Genomic DNA, 20,996 nt, shown 5'->3' on the forward strand with positions numbered 1-20,996 from the left:
CTCAGATGGTAAAGAAGCCGCCTGCGATGCGGGAGACCTGGGTTCGATCCCTGGGTTGGGAAGATCCCCTGGAGAAGGGAACGGCAACCCATTCCAGTACTCTTGCCTGGAGAATTCCATGGACAGGGGAGCCTGGCAGGCCCAGTCCATGGGATCACAAGGAGTCTGACACGACTGAGCGATTTTCACTTTCACTTTCACATATGCCAATGTGCCCAACTTAAGCACTCATCAGAGACATGCAGAGAAAGATTACAACAAGCTATCACTACAGGCTCACCAAAACGGCTGAAATTTAAGAAGACAGAGAAGACCCAAGGCTGGCCAGGAAATGGAGCACCGGGAGCACCCATACAGCACGAGTGGGAGTAGGGGACGGTACAACCACGTTGGAAAACTGTCTGGTAGTACCAACTAAAGCTAAATATATACACACATTCTATGTTCCAGCAATTCTACTCTTAGGTCTGTACCGACAGAACGCATCATCCAGGAGACATGTACAAGAGTGCTAACAGCTGGACAAGACGTGGGGGTCAGTTCTCTGCCAGCAACAGAAGCCTCTGCAGGCTATCATCCAGCACTACGAGAAACAAACCAAAAGCTTATGGGTTAAAAATAATAAGAAACCATGTCTGAGCTACTGATCAAGAGAGTCAGAAGCTGAGGTCTTCAGCCACCCTGACCGAAAAGGGAGGAGAAACTTCTATTCTCCTAGGCCCCTGGCCTTGACTGGGAACTGGGATGCTATTTCAAAGTGTTTTCAACCCAGGGAAATTTCTATTCAAGTCAAGTCTCTGGCTGAATCTAGGTATATAAAAACGACAAAAACAGGGGAGCCCTGGCTGATCTGAAGGCCCTGCCTCCTGGGCCTCCCCCTACTAGCTGTATTTCACCTGGGCAGACCCCAAGGGCCCCTGAGAAACCCAGGCACTTATCTGCCAAACCCAGGTGTCCTCCGGCTGGGTGTGCCCCCTTGCCCCCACCCCACCCCCAGGCCCCCTCCACTCACCCCAGCTCTGGGCCTTGGACTATACCAGCCCATCATAGAGGGACAGTGCCTGCACGATGGACGGGTCCGCCTTGGATCCTTCCTGGAACTCCTGCAGCGTCAGCTTCCCATCGGCGTTCTGCAAGCAGAGAGGTGGGTAGAGGGGAGAGGGTGGCCAGCCTCCTAGGACAGGGGCCTCTGGCCCGGACCCTAAACACGCCCTCCCCAAGCCCAGCCCAGGGCTGGTCCCCAGAGTGCTTCCCAAGTTAGGTCAGGAGGGAGGCAACGTCGCTCATTAGGTGGGAGGAGCTGGGCACAGACAGACCCGGGCACTTCCTGGCTGCCTCACCTTGGGTGGGCGACCCACCTCTCGGGGTTCCTGTTTTCGCATCTGGGGAGTGCAGAGAACTGCCCTGCTTCTTCAGGGCACTGGGTGAGCCATCCTTGGGCTCAAGCTGTTGTAAAGGGCTTGGCTGACTGGCAGCGCCCCTTAGGGCCATGGTTATCATCCTTGCTGCTGTTTGTCCCCACAAAGGGTGTAAATCCCACAAGGCTGAGGGCCTGATGCGTGTCTCTGGGGTCACCCTTGGAAGGGTGTTTAAGCCGTTCCCTGGGACCCAGAGATCGGCGAGGAGGCTGGGTGGGACCCACGTAAGAGGGCTTTGGTGGATCTCTTGTGGGAGGAAATGACTGGGGCCAGAACTCCTTCCCCTGAAGCATCTTTCAGGGAAACACGTGAGGGCAAAGGAGAAAGGCCTTGGAGGCACCCCCGACCCTGCCACGTCCCACACCCAGAGAGGGGAGGCGTGATGAGGGTTCCACAGACTCAGCAGGCAGAGCTCGAGGGGTGCCCACTGTGGGTCCCACTCATGCTACATGGGTGCTTGATCTAAGAAGAGGGGCTGGTCTTATCACCATCTTACCGGTGAGGATGCTAAAGTTCGTCACTGCCCAGGGCCCCCTGGCTGCTAACTGGGGAAGCCGGGTTTGCACCCAATCTGACCCCAGCGTGTGCTTTGCTTCCCAAAATAAGGGAGGCCTGACTGGGGGTGACGGACGGGGATTTAACACCTTGCCGTTGAATAGCGCTGAACCTCTCCGCAAGAAACTAGGATTCTCAGCCCACGCTCTGTGGACGCGTCTTTTGATTGTCACCAGGAGCCCAGCGCCGGCTGAGCCTCCGTGTCCGAGCCTCTCTGACATGAGCTGATCTCACTTTTTTAATTAAGGAAGTCAGGCCTCAGGCTCAAAGCTTTCAGGACAAGCACCTGCACCCAACCAGGATGTAATCACAAGCCCAAGGTCACTCTCATTCGTATTCTTTTTTGAAGGCAAGCAGTCCTGGGTTTCCGTACCATCCTGCTATCCAGTTACTATTTAAAAACAATGCTATTTCCGCTTTTAAAACTTTGGTATAAAGAAGGGTTTCTTATATGATATTGCTTATATGCAGAAGCTTAAAAAACTGATACAGATGAACTTATTTACAAAATAGAAACAGACTCACAGACTTAGAGAACGAATTTATGGTTACCAGCAGGGGAAGGGTCGGGGAGCAATAGACTGGGAGTTTGCAACTGACACATATGCACTGCTACACTTAAAATGGATAACCAACGAGGACCTGCTGTATAGCTCAGGGGAGTCTTCTCAGTGTCATGTGGCAGCCTGGATGGGAGGGGAGTTTGGGGGAGAATGGTTACGTGCTGAGTCTCTTTGTTGTCCACCTGAAACCATCACAACATTGTCAATCGGCTATACCCCAATACAAAATAAAAAGTTAAAAAAAAGGATAAGAATGAACTTATTTACAAAACAGACTCACAGACTGAGAAATGAATTTATTCCCCCAGTGACCAGCTGGGGGGTAGAGTGAGGGCTAGACTGGGAGTTTGGGATTGCCAAGGACACACTGCTAATATTTAAAATAGATAACCAACAAGGGCCTACTGTAAAAAATAATAATAAAAATAACAAACTCATTTTAAAAAGAAGGGTTTCTTAAACTGGGGTCTGTGGACAGAAATCAGCAGGTCTGTGAACTAAAATGGGAAAAAATGAGGCCGTCCTTTTTGCTAACTTCTAACTGAAATTGAGCCCTTCCTTCCATAATGAATCTAGGTGACGATCCCCCACGGGACCGGAAGTACCTGTGACTTTGTCAACCGTGGGGATCTCGGCATTTTCATGACACATCACAGCTGCTGCAGGACCACCCGTACATATCGCCCCGCTTCGGTATTACCGGATGCTTAAACCCACCTCTATATCTTATTATCCAACGTATTCATAAAGAAGCTCACATCACAAATTCTTTTTCAAAAAAGGTCTTGCCAGCTGTATTCCAAATAGCTCCCTTCATAACCCTGTGGGTTTTATCTAATGCACTTAAAAATCATTATTCTGAGGAGTCCACAGCCAACTTGTCCAGAATGCCAACATCTCTGGTCCATGGCAAAAAATTTACAAGGTTGAGAATCTTAGTGGATCAAAGAGAAAGAGCTGGACAAATTTATTTAAAACGCTTGATGTTCAAAGGGGATGGCTGCCAGCCAGACCAGTGGACATCACACCAGTCATGACGCCTGCCTGGAGCTGGACCCCTAAGTGGTCAGTGGAGCCTATGCGAGGGGTCTCACCTTGTCCATCATGGCAAAGATCCGGTCCACCCTCTTCTCCGGGGTGTTCTCCTCCTCAGGGAGCTCCACAGTGTTCCCCTGCCAGGGACAGATGAGGTAGGGACTGGCCCCTGCCACACCTGACCTGGGGCCCCTTGTTCAAAAATACGCCCTCTCCCCCACCCCAGGACTTCCCACATGGTCCAGTGGTTAAGACTTCACGCTTCCAGTGCAGAGGGTGAGGGTTCGATCCCTACTCAGGGAACTAAGATCCCACATGACCTGGGGCACAGCCAAAAAAAAAATATGCCCCCCAGACCAGGGCAGTTCCAGATGAGGCCTGCCTCTCCCTCCCTCCGATTCCCTACAATGCCCCCACCATCTGTAATTCTGCTCCAGAACATCCCCTCCACCCCAGCCCCCATCTGCACAGAGCAACCCCGGGCAGTGACCCTCATCGGCCATCTCTTACCCCTGGCAGGAGAGCTGCCCCAGGGGGTGCTTCCTCTGGGTCAGGGCCAGTCACTAAATGTCATGTCCCTACGGCCTCCCCCAACCCCATACGACCCAAGCTTCTCACCACCATCTGGTAAATGGCGTCCACAATGTCCAGCATCTCATTCCTGGTGATGTAGCCGTCGTTGTCCAAGTCGTAGAGTTTGAAGGCCCCTGCAATCAGCCAGCCAGGACGGAATCACCCCTGGCCCAGGGCAGGGGAGCCGTCCCACCCTGCATCTCAGCATGCAGTCCAGCCAAGAGCCCCATCACTCATCCAGTCAATGAATATCTGTTGTCTATTCGCTCAGACGTCTCTGACTCTGTGCGACCCCACGGACTGTAGCCCACCAGGCTCCTCCGTCCACGCAATTCCCCAGACAAAAATACTGGAGTGGGTTGCCATTTCCTACCCCAGGGGCTCTTCCCCACCCAGGGATCAATCTCACATCTCCTGCATTAGCAGGCAGATGCTTTACTGCTAAGCCACCTGGGAAGCCCATTGAATATTTACATCAACACAGATGGGAGGAGACAGAGAGACACACACACAAAAGGGACACAGGCACCATTTCAACCAGAGTTATTGAAGATATATATATGCAAAGGAGATACCAGGTCTGCAAGAGCCGAGGCCCCAGGAGGATCTCCCAAACCACTGCTCTCCCTCCCCACCCACCAGCCTCTGCCTGCTCTCAGTCACTCCCTCTCCACACTGATGCTGTATCCTGCTAGGGTCACCTTAGAAAATAAAATCATATGCCTGGGAGACGGGGAGGAGCTTCTGCATAAATAAAATCCTCTTTTATTCCTAAAAGAAACCGCTGCATTTTCTTGGTGCCGATGCAAAGCGGTGAAGATGTCTCAGTGAGAAGTAGTGTTCAGTCGCTCAGTTGTGTCCGATTCTTTGTGACCTCATGGACTGCAGCATGCCAGGCTTCTCTGTCCTTCACCATCTCCCAGAGCTTGCTCAAACTAATGTCCATTGAGTCGGTGATGCCATCCAACCATCTCATCTTCTGTCATCCGCTTCCCCTCCTGCTCTCAATCTTTCCCAGCATCAGGGTCTTTTCTAATGAGTCGACTCCTCGCATTAGGTGGCTAAAGTATTGGAGCTTCAGGTTCAGCATCAGTCTTTCCAAAGAATATTCAGGACTGATTTCCTTTAGGATGGACCAGGTGGATCTCCTTGCAGTCCCAGGGACTCTCAAGAGTCTTCTCCAACACTTTACAGTTCAAAAGCATCAATTCTTCAGCGCTCAGCCTTCTTTATGATCTAACTCTCACATCCATACATGACCACTGGAAAAACCATAGCTTTGACTAGACAGACCTTTGTTGGTAAAGTAATGCCTCTACTTTTTAAATACGCTAAGTTTATTATAGTTTTTCTTCCAAAGAGCAAGCGTCTTTTAGTTTCATGGCTGCAGTCACCATCTGCGGTGATTCTGGAGCCCGAGAAAATAAAGCCTGTCACTGTTTCATTGTTTCCCCATCTATTTGCCATGAAGTGATGGGAGCCGATGCCATGATCTTAGTTTTCTGAATGTTGAGTTTTAAGCCAGCTTTTTCATTTTCCTCTTTCACTTTCATCAAGAGATTCTTTAGTTCCTCTTCATAAGGGTGGTACCATAAGGGTGGTGTCATCTGCATATCTGAGGTTATTGATATTTCTCCCAGCAATCTTGATTCCAGCATGTGCTTCATCCAGCCCAGCATTTCACATGATGTACTCTGCATAAAAGTTAAATAAGCAGGGTGACAATAGACAGCCTTAACACACTCCTTTCCCAATTTGGAACCAGTCTGTTGTCCCATGTCCAGTTCTAACTGTTGCTTCTTGACCTGCATACAGGTTTCTCAGGAGGCAGGCAAGTTGGTCTGGCATTTCCATCTCTTTAAGAATTTCTCACAGTTTGTTGTGATCCACAGAGTCAAAGGCTTTTGTGTAGTCAATGAAGCAGAAGTGGATGTTTTCCTGGAATTCTCTTGCTTTTTTCTATGATCCAACAGATATTGGCAATTTGATCTCTGGTTCTTCTGCCTTTTCTAAATCCTGCTTGAACATCTGGAAGTTCTTGGTTCACATACTGTTGAAGCCTAGCTTGGAGAAAGCGTGTGAGATGACTGCAATTGTGCGGTAGTTTGAGCATTCTTTGGCATTGCCTTTCTTTGGGATTGGAATGAACACTGACCTTTTCCAGTCCTGTGGCCACTGCTGAGTTTTCCAAATGTGCTGGCATATTGAGTCCAGCACTTTCACAACATCATCTTTCAGGATTTGAAATAACTCAGCTGGAATTCCATCACCTCCACTAGCTTTGTTCATAGTGATGCTTCCTAAGGCCCACTTGACTTCACATTCCAGGATGTCTGGTTCTAGGTAAGTGATCACACCATCGTGGTTATCTGGGTCAAGAAGACCTTTTTTGTACAGTTCTTCTGTGTATTCTTGCCACTTCTTCTTAATATCTTCTGCTTCTGTTAGGTCCAAACCATTTCTGTCCTTTATTGTGCCCATCTTCGCATGAAATGTTCCCTTGGTATCTCTAATTTTCTTGAAAATCTCTCTCATCTTCTCTCTCGTCTTTTCTGTTCTATTGTTTTCCTCTTTCTTTGCATCGATCACTGAGGAAGGCTTTCTTATCTCTCCTTGCTATTCTTGGGAACTCTGCATTCAGGGAGGAGTGAGTTCTAGCCCATGGCCTTTATCTTCTCTCCAGAGTCCCTCACTCTCTGCTCTGAATCCTTCTCTTGACCCTCTTCAGGGCCTCGCACATGCTGTTGCCCTGCCACGAGCGCTCTTCCCTCCAATCTCTCCCAGCTCAGCTCCCAGCACACAGCAGGGTCAGTTCCTATCCAGTCAGCTCACATCTCGCGCTTCCTGTCTCGGCTGCAGTTTTCTGGGACCTTATGGATAACGCCCCCATGCTAGACTGACAGCCACTAAGGCTGTCAGGCACCTGCATGTCTATCTGATGCTCCAGTGGGTCCCGGTCTCTGTCCAGTACTGATACATGGCCATGTTTGGTCAGTATCTGTTGGCTGAACCAGTACATAAGTGAATGAATTAGATCTGTCATCAAAACAGCCTCCAAAGCAGTGGGTCCAGCCCTGGAAGTAGAGCTCTTAGCTCCTTGCTGTCTTGCCTAAGGTCCCATGTCTGTGTGTGTTAGCCGCTCAGTCATGTCCGTCTCTTTGTGACCCCATGGACTATAGCCTGCCAGGCTCCTCTGTCCATGGAATTCTCCAGGCAAGAACACTGGAGTGGGTTGCCATTTCGTCCTCCAGGGGGCCTTCCCAACCCAGGGATCAAACCCAGGTCAGATTGCAGGCAGATTCCTTTACCACTGAACCTTGCATGTCTGCACCTGCTCAAATGTCCCTCTGCTCCTGCCCCATCTGTCCACCCGCCTAAAGAAGCCACGTTCCTCCTGCCTGGGCACCCCTGGGAAACCGCCTCTGACCTGGAAGGACAGGACATCTGTGCCACTGTCAGCCCCGGGCAGATGGCCTGGGCCCGGGTGTTTGGCCTCCCTCCAGCCTGGGACCGCCAGGGAGCGGGACTTACACCGCAGCTTCTCATCCAGGGTTCCCCTCGAGGTCACCGACAGCGCCTGGATGAACTCAGAGAACTCGATCCGCCCGTCCTGCAGGAGAGAGAGGGGTGGGCGTGGCCTCAGTTAGTGGTGGTCAGGCCCCTCCTCCGACGGGTGGTGATGGACGGAGGGCAGCAGGTACCAGATGCCCAAGTGCAGAGCATGGGAGGGAAGGGATGAGGTTCGGAGAAGATGGGGAGGGGGAGGGGAGGACTAGAAATGGGACAGGCCAGTAGGAGGGACAGTGCCAGGGCAAGCCAGGGGGAGAGCCTGACTCCACAGCTGGTGGAAGGAACAGCCAGTGGCTCCATCAGCACAGCACACGGACCGCCAGGACCCCCTTCTCCTCAGCCTAGAACCACAGGCTCAGAGGCTTGAGAAGAAGGCGGGGCTCCGGACTGTCCGATCCTATTTGGTTTGCAGCTGAGGACACTGAGACCCCGGAGAGGCCACCGGAGCTCTTCCCAGGGCCAGGCAGCCTGCGGAGAAAGCCAGGGCAGGAAAGAGCAGAAACAAGCCTGAGTGCCCGACAGCGTGGAGCGTGGTAATAAGTGATGGGACATCCACCGCGAACACGGGGGAAGCCAGGACACATGCCGGCGTGGGATGGAGTCCAGAGGGCTGCAGACGCCCCGGCGGTGGGTACATGCCGACTGCCGGGCGGCCATCGCCTGGGGCGCAGGGGTGGACACCTACAACACAGATAAGCCTTGAAAACGTCACGCTCAGTGAAAGAAGCCAGGCACAAAGGATCTCATGGTATATGATTGTCAGTTTCCTCATCTGCTAAATGGGGGTAATTAAAAGGCATCCTTTACTGGTAGTCGATTGTAAGGTCTCAGTAAAAACAATGCACGTAAAGGGCTTAGTACATAGTAAAGGTTCAGTAAATGCCTGTTATGATTACAACTCCTATTATCATCCCTGGAGGCATTTGCCTTTCGTCCTTGTAAGAAAAGGGTCACAGCAGATGTATATGCGAGCATGTGTGTATACACACGTCTGTGCGGACGGTACGTGCGTGCCTACGTGGATCTCTGCGGGTGCCTTGTGCACACTGGAGCTCATGCAACGTATGCATGTGCATCATCTGTGTGCAATACGAGTGCACGTGTTAGTGTGTATATGCGTGCGTGTGTGCGCGTTTGTGTATAGGCATGTGTGGGCTGCATGCAGGCGAGTGCATTTGTGTGTATGTGTATGTGTTTCTTCTCCAAAGGGAACATCAGCGGGTAAGCATGGATGTGGAGACGCCTCAGGAAGGAGGGGACTCTGGGCTGGTTGTGGAGGGTGGAGGGGACTCCAGGCTGGTTTTGAGGGGGTGGGAGGGGACTCCGGGCTGGTGCAGGACCCGTCAATCACCAGCTCACCTTGTTCTCATCAAAGACATTGAAAACAAATGTGGCGAACTTGGTGGGGTCCCCAAATGGGAAGAACTGCTTGTAGATCTTCTGGAAGCCTGCCGCATCCAGCTGCCCGCTGGGGCAGTCCTTGATGAAGCCCTTGTACCTGGAGGTAGAGACCAGGCAAGAGACGGTGAAGGAGACTCCAGCACCACCACCTGCTGGGAGCTCCTGCCCAACGCCCTGGAAGCCGGAGGCCCTGTCCTGGGAAACTGTCACATGGGGTCGTGAGCACAGACCTGGGCATCACAGGCCTGGGCTCATCCCACCCCTGCCTCTCGTTAGCTGTGTGACTGGCAAAAGGTGGCCACATCTCTCTGAGCCTCATCTCTCCCAGTGGGTGAGAGTCACGTGGCCACCTAACACCAAACTCACACAAACAACCTCCTCGAAGCCTCACTCTTGCGCAAGGCACTCCCGCCTCCCCCACTTTCTCCACTGAGCCCCTCCTAGAGCCGGGAAGGCTGGCAGCGCTGGTGGGCAGAGCCACCATCTGGGGCCTAGCAGCTGGCTCCTCCCACATGCCTGCACCCCCTCCGGTGTGCACACACCCGCTCCCCTGCCTCTGTTCCCAGGAAACTGGGTAAACAACGCAGGAGGAGCCCAGCAATCTCCCAGGGCACCTCGGGGGGTTCCAACTGGATCTGTCCCCCTGCATTCCCAGGGCCCAGCACGGGACCCTCCAGACAGCCGGCCAGCTGATGGCAACGTGGCTTCGCAGCCCGCATCCTGGCTCTGCCATTTGCGGGCTGTGCATCCTCGGGCAAGCGGCTTCACTTCTCTGAGCCTAACTTGCTCCTCTACGAACAGGCACAGGTGTCACATCCGCCATGCAGGGACTGTGCGAGATGCTGACATAGCATCCTTGGCACAGGGGTGGACACAAAAAATAATCGATGGCAGGATCTTTAGTATCATGACCTCAGTGCTCTTTTAAATCAGTTCACCAGCTGGCTCCTGCATGGAGCTTGGCAACCCCAGCCAGGACATACCTTCCTCTGAGAAGGATTCCCAGCAGAAATGAGGGTAGAGAGACGGATCAGCTTTTATCGGCTACCAGCTGTTACCTCCGCTCAGCCACTGTCTGCTGGGAGCTTTGCAAACCTGATTCTCTTGGGACACCCAAACAGGCCCACGAGCAAGGTGTCATGAATTTGGCCCTCCCACCATTTCTTTTTTATGGTGTGGCATGTGGGATTTCAGTTCCCCGACCAGGGATTGAATCCCAGCCCTTGGCGGTGAAAGTGCAGAGTCCTAACCCCTGGACTGCCAAGGAATTCGCAAGGCCAGTTCAAAAATGAGGAAACTGAGGCTCCATCATGGAGAGATTTGCACGCAGCCTAGACTGGAGCTGAGGCAGGGTATGAAGTATCCACTGAGAGGGTCAGCTGCTCAGAGACACCAGCCCTGAAGATGTCCCCAGCTGCCCCACCCTTCTCCAGTCTTCTGGGGCCACTCTCCGATCAGGCCCTGGGAAAGTTACTGGAGACGTGTGACTGGGGGCCAACCAGGAGCCTGTGGGGAAGCCACAGTGCCCCCAGCCTTGGAGAACAATCTGAGGGGCTTGGACTGGGGGAAGGGACATGCAAGGCATAGGAAGGAGGGGGGCCTTGGCAATCGTGAAAGTGTTAGTCGTTTAGGTGTGTCTGACTCTTTGCGACCCCATGGAGTGTAGCCTGCCAGGCTCCTCTGTCCATGGGGTTCTCCAGGCAAGAGTACTGGAGTGGGTTGCCATTCCCTTCTTCAGGGGATCTTCCCCATCCAGTGACCGAACCTGGGTCTCCTGCACTGCAGGCGGATTCCTTACCATCTGAGCCACCAGGGAAGCCTGGGACCTAAGTGATTGAGGTCAGACATCAGAAAGAAAGCAAGACTCTTGCTAACATGTCAGTGTTCCTTCATGGGTGAAGGAGAGGCCGGGAGGAAGCCAGGAGATGGAGCAGGGCTCGGAATCCAGCTGGTGTGAGTTCTCATCATTGGCAGTGCCCATCACAAGCAAAGGGTCATAAAGGAGGCTGGGCCTCCATGTTCCCTCCCACCCACCCCCTGGGGCACCTCGAGGGGCCAGAGGCCCAGGGAGGCGGTCCAGGCTCAGTTGCCCTGTCTCATTACCTTTGACAACAGCCCCATGCTGGGCACTGGGCTAAGCCTTCGTGGACATTTCCTCCTGCAATCGCCACTCAGCCCTGCTCAGTGGGTTCAGTGACCCCACTTCACAGATGAAGGCACTGAGGCCAGGGCCCCTCCCACAGCAGGGACCAGGAAAGGGCTGGTCCCCCCCACAAAGCATCCTTCCCAGGTGTGTGTTCCAGGCACAAATCTCCACGCCTGGGCCAGGATGAAGAGCCAGGGAGGAGCATTTCGGAGCCGAGACCTGGTCTGTGACCCTCAGCTCTGGGTCAGGATGGGTCCCTGGGCAAGAGGAGGGGGCAGGCCTGGCGCCAGGAAGTGATGACCCACATCGGGGCACAGCAGGCCCTGGAGACCCAGATGGGGGCCACACTTCCCCTGGTGTCCCCCAGCGCTTCCCATTCCCCCCCAGGGGGCTGTGTGTTACTTGAGTGATTCTAAACGATTATTAAAAACAATAGAGGGAGACCTGAAGGTGCCCAAAGCCTTCTCCTGGCCGGGTCCCTGTGGCTGCCTGGCCCCTGGGAGAGGAAGGCGGGGCGGTGGGCAGGGAGCTGGCAGTGCTGTGTTTGCCTGCAGGGGGCGCTGGCAGCAGGGGCCCTGCAGTTTTCCTGGGGGTGCAGGGAGGCTGGCCTCAGTAGGGAACCTTGGGCTTGGGGGCGGGTGTCTAGTTTCCCTGGCAGAGACTGTCCCTGTCCCTGTGAGGCCCAGCCTCCTTGGTGCCATCAGCAGCAGCCCCACCCCAACCTGATGGCCCAGCCTCTCCTGCCCACTGTCCCCCCAAGGCCCATATTCCACACCCTGCGGCACTTTCCAGAGTTGTCCATGCCAGCCACCCCCCCGGTCTTCAGACCTGCAGGTTCCTGGGCCTGCAAAACACCTCCTTCTCCTCCTCTTCACCTGGCTAACGCACTCATCCACCAGGTCCCAGCTTCCCTCCAGGAAGTCTGCCCAGGCCCCCCCAGGGGCTGCATTGCTCATCTGCTCCCCCAGCCCTGGAAAGACCCCAGAGCAGCAGGACCGACACCGTACCACACATACCTTCAGGCTGTGTCCCCCATCCGACTGCGAACCTGACGCCACAGTGCCCCCGTGCCTGGCCCAGGGCCTGCACGTAACGGGGGCTCAGTAAATGTCCACTGAGCTCAATGAATGAATGAATGAATAAACACAAATAAAATAAATAAAAAGAGCCGAGGTGTCGCAGGCATTCTTCCTGAGCCCCGGAGACCCTCGTCGGAATCTGAGAACTCCAGGCAGATGGTTAGAGAACTACAGGTACACTCCCACCCCGCCATGGATCGATGTGAAACAGGGGGCCCAGAGAGGGAGAGAGACGGGCCCAAGGTCACACAGCAGACACTGGGCTCCGTCCCGGGACTCCTGCTTCCCAGGCTTGCTCTTCATCCGCCTCTCCTGCGAGCCAAGCTGCATGAAAGGCAAGTGCTTGCTCTCCAAATACTGTAACCCCATCATCAGAAGATGGGGGCACCCCATCTCACTGAAGCAGAGAGGAGTCTGGGCCCAGACGCTCCAGTGGCCCCCAGGGCCCTGAATTTGCTCTTCAAGCCCTCACGGCTCTGAGACCAGGACTTCCTGCCAAGGTCCGGTTCTGAGGTGCAGCTCAGCACCCCTGGCTGGCAAAGCCGGGACACACACCCCAGGCACACACCCCCTCCCCACCGCGGGCACGCAAGGGAGCCGCTGCTTAATAACTGAGTTCCTGCCCAGGAATTCCATCCCAGGATAACAAGAGACATACGTGACTGCACCCCCATCCTCAGCCCTGGCTCAGGTTCCAACAGGCCCAGGGCCTCCTCCCTCTCCCCCCACCACCCCTCTCTCTCTGCTCAGACACACAGCTGCCTGGAAACCTGCTCCGGAGCCCGCCCTGTGCTCCAGTCCTGGCTCATCGTGTCTCACTGTAAGAGGGGCCCGAGGAAAGCCCTTTCCCGCAATCTCCCACAGTTTCTCTGCTGGTAAAATAAATGGCTTAGACTAGATCAGGGTTTTCCACCAACACTATTGACATCTGGAGTCAGATGATTCTCGGTCGTGGGGGCCTGTCCAATGAGATAGAATATTTGACGGCCTCCCTGGCCTCCCCCTGATAGATGCCAGAAGCATCCCCACCCCAAGTTATGACAACCCAAGGTGTCTCCAGACAATGCCAACATCCCCCCTGGGGCAGAGCCACTCCAGGGGAGGACCAGAGGACTAGAAGGTCTCCGGGGAGACCCACAGAGCAGAGAGAGGATCTTCCCCAGTGTCTGCTTTCCAGTGGTCCAGGATTCCTAACAACAGGGACCTGGGCTTCCCTGGCGGCTCAGTAGTAAAAGAATCCGCCTGCAATGCAGGAACCACAGGAGATGCAGATTTGATTCCTGGAAGATTTCCCGGAGGAGGGCATGACAACCCACTCCAGTATTCTTGTGTGGGGAGTCCCATGGACAGAGGAGCCTGGCAGGTTACAGTCCATAGGGCGGCAAAGAGTTGGACATGACTGGAGTGACTTAGCACGCATGCACAGACATGGGGCTATGTGATTTCCAGGCACCATTTCACCAAATTGTCCCAACAAACCCAGGAAGTGGGGACTATTACACCCATTGTATAGATGGGGAAACTGAGGCTGGGAGCGGTTACATTTCCTCTTGGCTCAGGGCCGCCACATGGCATTTCTTCAGCCCAGCAGACTCCTTCCCTCCTCCTTCCCTCTTTTGTTCTTAGCTTCAGTGCATCTCCCCTAGAGAAGCCCTCTCTGCCCACCCCAGACAGAGCCAGGCTCCAGCACACACACTCACAGCACCCTGTCCCTGGCCTGGGCCTCGCAGTGGTGCCCGGAGCCTCTGTGATGACAGGCCAGTGAGTGCATCACAGAGTCTATTGAGGCAGGAACCCCACATCTTCTAGTTCACCCTGAATCTGCAGGGTGTTCTGACACACAGCAAAAAAATAAATATAGCGTTGTCATGTCCGACTCTCACGATCCCACAAACTGCAGGCCGTTAGTGTCCATGGGATTCTGCAGGCAAGAATACTGGAGTGGGTTGCCGTTTCTTCTCCAGGGGATCTTTCCAACCCAGGAACTGAACCCAGGTCTTCTGTATTGCAGGCAGATGCTTTACCGACTCAGCTACACAGGAAGCCCAAGACACACAGCAGGGGCTCGGTAAACGCCTAGCGAGTCGCACAGTGGGCAAATGGGGGGACCGAAGTGGAGCCCCACCACCACCTCTGTGTGCGGCCAGTCACCAGCCGTGGCCCCAAACCTCCACGGCCTGTTTTCCTGGGCGCCTTCTGCCTGGTTCCAGCCCAGTGGCGGAAGCGACAGAAGCCCTGGCGTTGATGCTGGTGAAGGTCAGGCCGGGGGAGGGGAGAGGCACGAAGCGTCCTCACACAACCTTGTCTCAGAGCAGGGGTCTTAGCTCCCTTTAGGAATCGGAGGAGAAGCCATGGAGCCGAATCCGGGACACAGCCCTGACCCGGAGCTCCGCACACGCGACTTCCAGCCACCAGAGCACAGGTGTCTGACGAGGCTGACTGTGCCTGAGAGTCAGCTCTCCACGACAGGGTGGAGATGAGCGAAGAAAAGCCTAGATTCGACAACTGCCTTCTGACGCCTCTTTAAGAGGGAAAGGGAAGGAAGAGAAATCTGTCATTTCATAAAAACACTGCAGGCTGAATACCACTTACAAAACACTCCTTCCTGTGCGCCTCCCACCATGGCACCAGCCTGTGTCTGCCCCCCACTTCGCCAGCCTGGGCCCCCGGGAGATTCCAGCGCCTCGTCTCCCCCAGCCCCTACTGCCTCTGGTGCTGGGAAGGTGCCTGGCACAGAGTAGGTGCTCAGTAAAGATTTATTGAATGAATGGACCAACAGATGAATGAATGAATGAGGGAGTGAAGGAAAGGGGGAGTGGGTGAATGAATGAAGGAACAAGGAAGTAAGTGAATGAAAGTGAGCCAATGAATGAGAGTAAGGCATGGATGAGTGAATGAGAGAGTGGGCAAATGAACGAAGGTATAAGGGAGTGAATGAGAGTGAATTAATGAATGAACGAGTGGGTGAAGGAATGAGGGAGGGAGGGAGTGAATGAATGAGGGATGGTGAATGAATGAGTGAATGAGGGTGTGAATTAATGAATGAATGAGCGATGAGGGAATGAATGAACACCGGCCATGACCCGCGGGTCTGATTCCAACTCAGCTTCCCATTCTCTACAGGCCCCGCGGCCCCAAGGCCACCAGGGCCTCATTCCCCAAGGCCCGGCCTTCCAGGCCTTCCTGGGATCCACTGCTCTCAGATCCCACAGAGCCTTGTTCTCTAGGACCCAGCTTGAAGCGAGTCCTGCCATACTCACCCACCTCCCTGCCAAGGGTTAAGTGTGGCGGACGCTGCCTTCTGCAGTGTGAAAAGTGGGAAATAAATAGGTGGAGGAAGAAGAAAGCATAACCCCCAGCTGCAATCAGCCAAACACAGCTGGGGCTGCCTACCGCAGCATCCCTGGCAAACGGTTCCCCATTATCTTTTCAAACACCTCCTTTCCCATGGCATTCCCCTCCCAGCTCCCTGGAGACCAGCCTTCAGACGATCCGGAGGAGGGGCTCAAAGACTTCCCTGTGGCTGGGGCCTCTTCCCTGCACCTCTCCCCTCCCCCTCCTAAGTCCTCCCACCCTCCCACCCTCCGCAGCCCTCAGCTTTGTAAGATTTGCCAAAGCCAGAGCGGGCAGGGCTGAGCCCCTGTACCCCTGGCCACGTAGGCCAGCAATCTGGACCCAGACTCCACACACACAGAGCTGGGTGACCCAGGCAAGTGTCTCAGAGCCTCAGTTTCTTCATCTGTAAAATGGGCTGCTCCTAACCTGACGTCACGGGATTGTTCTAAGCACCTGGCCCACAGGAGGCGCCCACAGATGTTAAGGAGAGGCAGCCTCCTGACCCAGGGCTGTGACTGCGGACAAGGATCCAGGATTGACAGCTGGCCCTTTCGAGCCGGCTGCAGAATTCTTCCTGCCTCGCCCACTGTCTCTGTCACAATGCCATCGGGCTATTTGGTTATCATAAACATAATAAAAAGCGTTACGGAAAACTTAGAAAATGTGAGAGAAAGAAAATACCCATAATCCGTGAGGCCACCACCCCCAACACACCCACTACCAGCCTCTGGCCAGTTTCCTCCCCATCTGCTGTTCCCTCCGCACATTCTTCATCACAAAACTGTGTTGGGGGCACTATTTATGCCCTGTTGCTCCCATTCGGGATCATGTTCCCTTCACTCTCCAGGTGACCACGATGTCACAATTGATTGTAAGGCCTGGGGCCTGCTATGGCAGGGGTCCCCAACCTCTAGGCTGCAGATCGGTACCTCTGGTCTGGTCAGTGGCAGCATCAGATTAGAAATATAGCGCATGATAAATGGAATGTGCTTGAATCATCCCCAAACCATCCCCCTGCTTCCTGGTCCATGGGAAAACTGTCTCCAGTGAAATGGGTCCCTGGGGCCAAAAAGGTTGGGGACCACTGTCTGCGGTTTCCTATTCAGCCCCCATCGAGGTCTTCAATCTTCCATTGTGATGAATGGAGCTCAGGGCAGGAAATGAGATGGTCACGATGGTCAAGGGGATGGCTGTGGACCCAGACCTCACACCAGCCCCACCTCCCTGAGCCCCCAGCCTCCCTCTCTGAGAATACAGAGCTGGGGGCAGCCGAAGGGGCGACCAGCATGAAGCCATGTGGGTGGCAAGAGCCCACATGGCCCAGCCCAGCCTCGCATCACTGTGGCCTGGTTTGTGCTCCTGACCACCTGGGACCCGGGCCTGCCCGGGGGGACCTGGCACCTGCCCAGCTCTGCTTCTGCTCACTGCGTGGCCCAGGACCAGTCACAGAGTCACAGAAGACCCTGGGCCTGGCTCCTCTTCTGTGGAGCAGCTAGTGAAAGTCAGCCCCAGACAAGACCAGCCTGGGACGGGCTGGAGAGACAGGGAGGGTGGTCAGTGTGACCTCTCCCACAAGGTGACGCTGCAGCAAAGATGCCAAGATCTGGGGCTGAGGGAACAGCAGGAACGGAGGCCCTGAGGCAGGAAGGAGCCTGGTATGGCTGGTGCCTGGTGAACCAGCAGATGAGGCCGGAGACTTCGGGGAGCCTTGAGGGCCAGGCAAGGGGTTGGGCCTTTATGTTAAGTGCAGTAAGAAGCCATGAGGGGCTTTTTAATATATATATATTCATTTGTTTGTTTGGCTGCCCCGGGTCTTAGTCGAGGCATGCAGGATCTTTGCTCTTCATTGTCGCATGTGGGATCTAGTTCTTTGACCAAGGATGGAACCCCCTGCCTTGGGAGCTCGGAGTCTCAGCCACTGGACCACCGGGGAAGTCCCCACAAAGGGGCTTTAAGCAAAAGAAAAACACAGCAGGAAGGCGGGGTGAGGCGATCCAGGAGGGTGAGCCTGGAGGATATCGACCTAGAAGCAGGAGTATTTCTGGAACGCCCACCTGGGGGAGTGGCGAAGTGGAAAATGAGGTCGGAGGTGGGTCAGGCCCACCTGTCAGGGCGGAGGACATGGGGAAGGAAGGAAGAGGCGGCATCGCTCCCGCCCACCCTCCATCCCTGCAGTCAGCTCACCGCCCAGGGGCTGCCCACCTGGCCGGGGTCTCTGGCAAGGGGTCAGCCGAGCTGGGCAGGGCAGCCACAGCTCTCCCCCTCTGCCGCCTGGACTCAGGGTCAGGGAGGTGTAGGCAGGGCTCCCCCAGGAGTCTCGGGGCCTGTGGCCTTCCCAGGTGTGGCCTCCGCGGCCTGCTGTGATGGAGTGCACGTCTGAACAGTGGACGGAAGACCACCGTCAACGGCTGTCAGCCCTTGGGCCCTGTGCTGTGACCTTTACAGGGACTACCACTGCAATCCCTCATTATTCCTACACAGGGAAACAGAGGCTCAGAGGCCAAAGAGATGGGAAGAGGCAAGGTTGGGACTCTAGAGTCCATTTCTAAGCCACCAAACTTTCTAGAAGGTCTCCAAGCTCCCCTCCTTGCTCACCTATCCACCCTCAACTCAGGTTCACCTAACACTGAGCCTCCCCTGGGGGCTTCAGATTCACCATTCTCCCCTCCTCGCCCCGGGGCAGGCATCGCTAATCCATCACAGACCTCATTGATGCCTCACTGCAATACTTTCCATTTGCTCCATGATGTACGGCCTCAGAATCCTCCTTAACACACCACTCCAGGCAGCTACTGTGGACTGATCAGAGCTGGCATTCAAGAAAAAAACTATCTACCATCCTTGATCCAATCTATTCAATCGCTTTACTAGAGAGAGTGGATGAACCCCAGAGAGGGGAAGAGATTTCTCAAGACCATGTGATAATCTAGTGACAAAGCTGGGCCTGGGATCCAGTCTCCTGACTTTTTTCTGGTTCAAACCCCTCCCTCGGGTGAGCAGCGTCTGAAATTAACACTGGTGGTCCTCAGAGATGCCATGGGGTCACCACCAACCCACCACCATCCCCAACCACAGTTCAACTGGATCTAAGTTAGTTCCTTGTGAACAAAGGAATCTGAACCCAAGGCTGCCTGGACCTGTGTGTGGATAAGCCCCTCTCAGAGGGCCCTCCATGTGCCCCTGACCTGGGCAGCTGGGCTGCCGGCTCATCAGCACGAAGCCAACACTCCCAACCCACCCAACAGTTTTAGGAAAATGCGGCTACTCACCACTGCTGAACTTCCTTCTCAGTAACTGCAAGAGAAAAGAGAAAAGTGGCCTTTTAGCTTAGGGAGGTGTCCTAGAGGACAGACAGACACAGGGGAGCCTCCTTCCTGCCCTCCCCGCCCCCACCCACGGCCATGCTGCCCATGTCTGGACATTTCTGGACACCAGCCAGCTCTGAACAAGAAGATGCCTACAGTCCCCTACTCCCAGCTGGTGAGCAGTCTTAGTCTGATCATCCTGACCCCAGGGGGTGACCATGGCCCATCCCTTCCAGATGTCCACTGAGCTGCTGGGAGGACTGTCAAGATCAACTTCTTGCAGGCAGGGGCTGGCCTCTCCCTGCTGTCCTGGGCAGGGCAGGCAGGACTGCGTGCCTGGGCCAACACGGAGGATTAGTCGTCCCCATCTGGCATCCCTGGGGACAGGATGGTCAGAGAAGTCACTGGTGTCCCCAGGCACTCAGCCGCCCTGCCAGCACATGGAGGGCCGGGGCAGAAAACCTGAACCCCCTCCTCCGCCCTGGAAGCACCCAGCACCCTCCCCTCCTCCACCCAGCCCTCCAGCCCCTCAAAGCATTCAGCCCCAGGTTCTTTTTACAGGCAAGGCAAGAACGGAGCCATGAACAAAAAGCTAGAACGAGCCATATAAAGTAGCAGAACCTCCAGCTGAGCCCAAATAGTCATTCTTTACTGAACCGTGAAATAAACAACAAAAAAAAAGTTTTTTTCTGAAAAGTACTGAATCAGTTCAGGTTGGAACAAAACCAGTAATTTCTCTAAAGTCACTGAACAAGAACATCTAACCACCTCTAAGGCCTCACTCATTCCCAGGGTGGGGGGTTGACCTTGGGAGAGCACCTCCAGCACTCTGTGCCTCAGTTTCCCTGTTTGTAAATGGGAATAACAATTACAGTGCCTGCCACACTAGCTGTCCTGGGAATTAAATCAGAACAGGTGTGAATACTCCTGAGCCCCCAGCACAGGGCCTGGCACTCGGATGTGCTCAGTACAGACTTGGAGAATGAATGGATGAGTGAACAGACAGGAAGGTGGGTGTTGGGTGCAGGTCAGGTGAGTAAAAGAACTGAAATCCCTTCCCAGCGATGTGGGAAGGGAGGCCCAAGGGGGTCCACCTCACCATGTGTGCCTGATCAGACTCGATCGAGGTCACTTTTCAAGAAACCATTCAGAGCAAGCTCGTAACAGCTGCCAAGTCCCGAGCGCCCACCACGAGCCTCGATCTGGAGCAGGGCGGGCCTCTGTGCTTCGGTTCAGCCGCCCTGACGATGCTCCCAGGGAAGCCGCCACTCTGCCCTGGTTGCTGATGGGGAAACTGAGGCACGAAGGGAGGCAGGACGTGCCGCGGGAGGGCGAGGGTCTGCATTCGAGTCTGTCGCTCAGCCACCCGCCCACAGCCGGACCCTGGTGGTTAGACTCCTGGGGCAGGTGGCAAGACTCCGTCAAGCCCCCCTGGTCAGCACTCTCCTCCCACAAGAGGCTGGAGGAGATGCCCTGTCCACGGGCACAACGCTGAGTCTGCCATACACAGTCAGGAAAACGAATGTCATATATTAACACACACATGTGGAATCCAGAGAAATGGCACTGGTGAGCCTATTTACAGGGCAGGAATAGAGACGCAGACAGGAGAGAACGGACTTGACACGGAGAAGGAAAGGGAGGGACGAACCAAGAGAACGGCGTTCACATATATCCACGACCGTGTGTCAAACAGACAGCTAGCGGGAAGCTGCCATGTACATAACGCAGGGAGCTCAGCTCAAGGCTCTGTGACGACCTAGAGGGATGGGATGGGGTGGGGGAGGGAGGTTCAAGGAGGAGGGGATACATGGACACAAATAGCTAATTCTCGATGTTGTGCAGCAGAAACCAACATAGCACTGTAAAGCAATTACACTCCAATTTAAAAAGAGACAGACAGCAAAGGCAACAGTGAGAGTGTAGGTTACCAGGAACAGCCAGACCTGGTGTAAGAGAATGCAGTTTTCCAAGAGTTTTGGCAGAGGGTAGAGAGTCCCTTGGACAGCAAGGAG

The 20,996-nt window shown here is 54.6% G+C and overlaps 1 protein-coding gene across 1 annotated transcript in view; it reads right to left on the reverse strand.

Moving 5' to 3' along the window:
* The window catches only part of NCS1 (neuronal calcium sensor 1), a 52,779-nt gene that overhangs the window by 7,010 nt on the left and 24,773 nt on the right, over positions 1-20,996 (reverse strand). The window contains exons 2-7 of the mRNA XM_086324514.1: positions 18,946-18,970; positions 9,074-9,212; positions 7,676-7,754; positions 4,190-4,278; positions 3,631-3,708; positions 1,013-1,130 (exon numbers count right to left, since the gene is read on the reverse strand). Of these exons, the coding sequence (XP_086180640.1) occupies positions 1,032-1,130; positions 3,631-3,708; positions 4,190-4,278; positions 7,676-7,754; positions 9,074-9,212; positions 18,946-18,970 (509 nt within the window). The 3' untranslated portion in view covers positions 1,013-1,031. The remainder of the gene's footprint in view (positions 1-1,012; positions 1,131-3,630; positions 3,709-4,189; positions 4,279-7,675; positions 7,755-9,073; positions 9,213-18,945; positions 18,971-20,996) is intronic.

This window comes from Bos grunniens, chromosome 11 (assembly GCF_055505025.1).
Source record: "Bos grunniens cultivar Pamir isolate PY7600 chromosome 11, Bosgru_T2T1.0, whole genome shotgun sequence".
Classification (NCBI taxonomy): domain Eukaryota; kingdom Metazoa; phylum Chordata; class Mammalia; order Artiodactyla; family Bovidae; genus Bos; species Bos grunniens.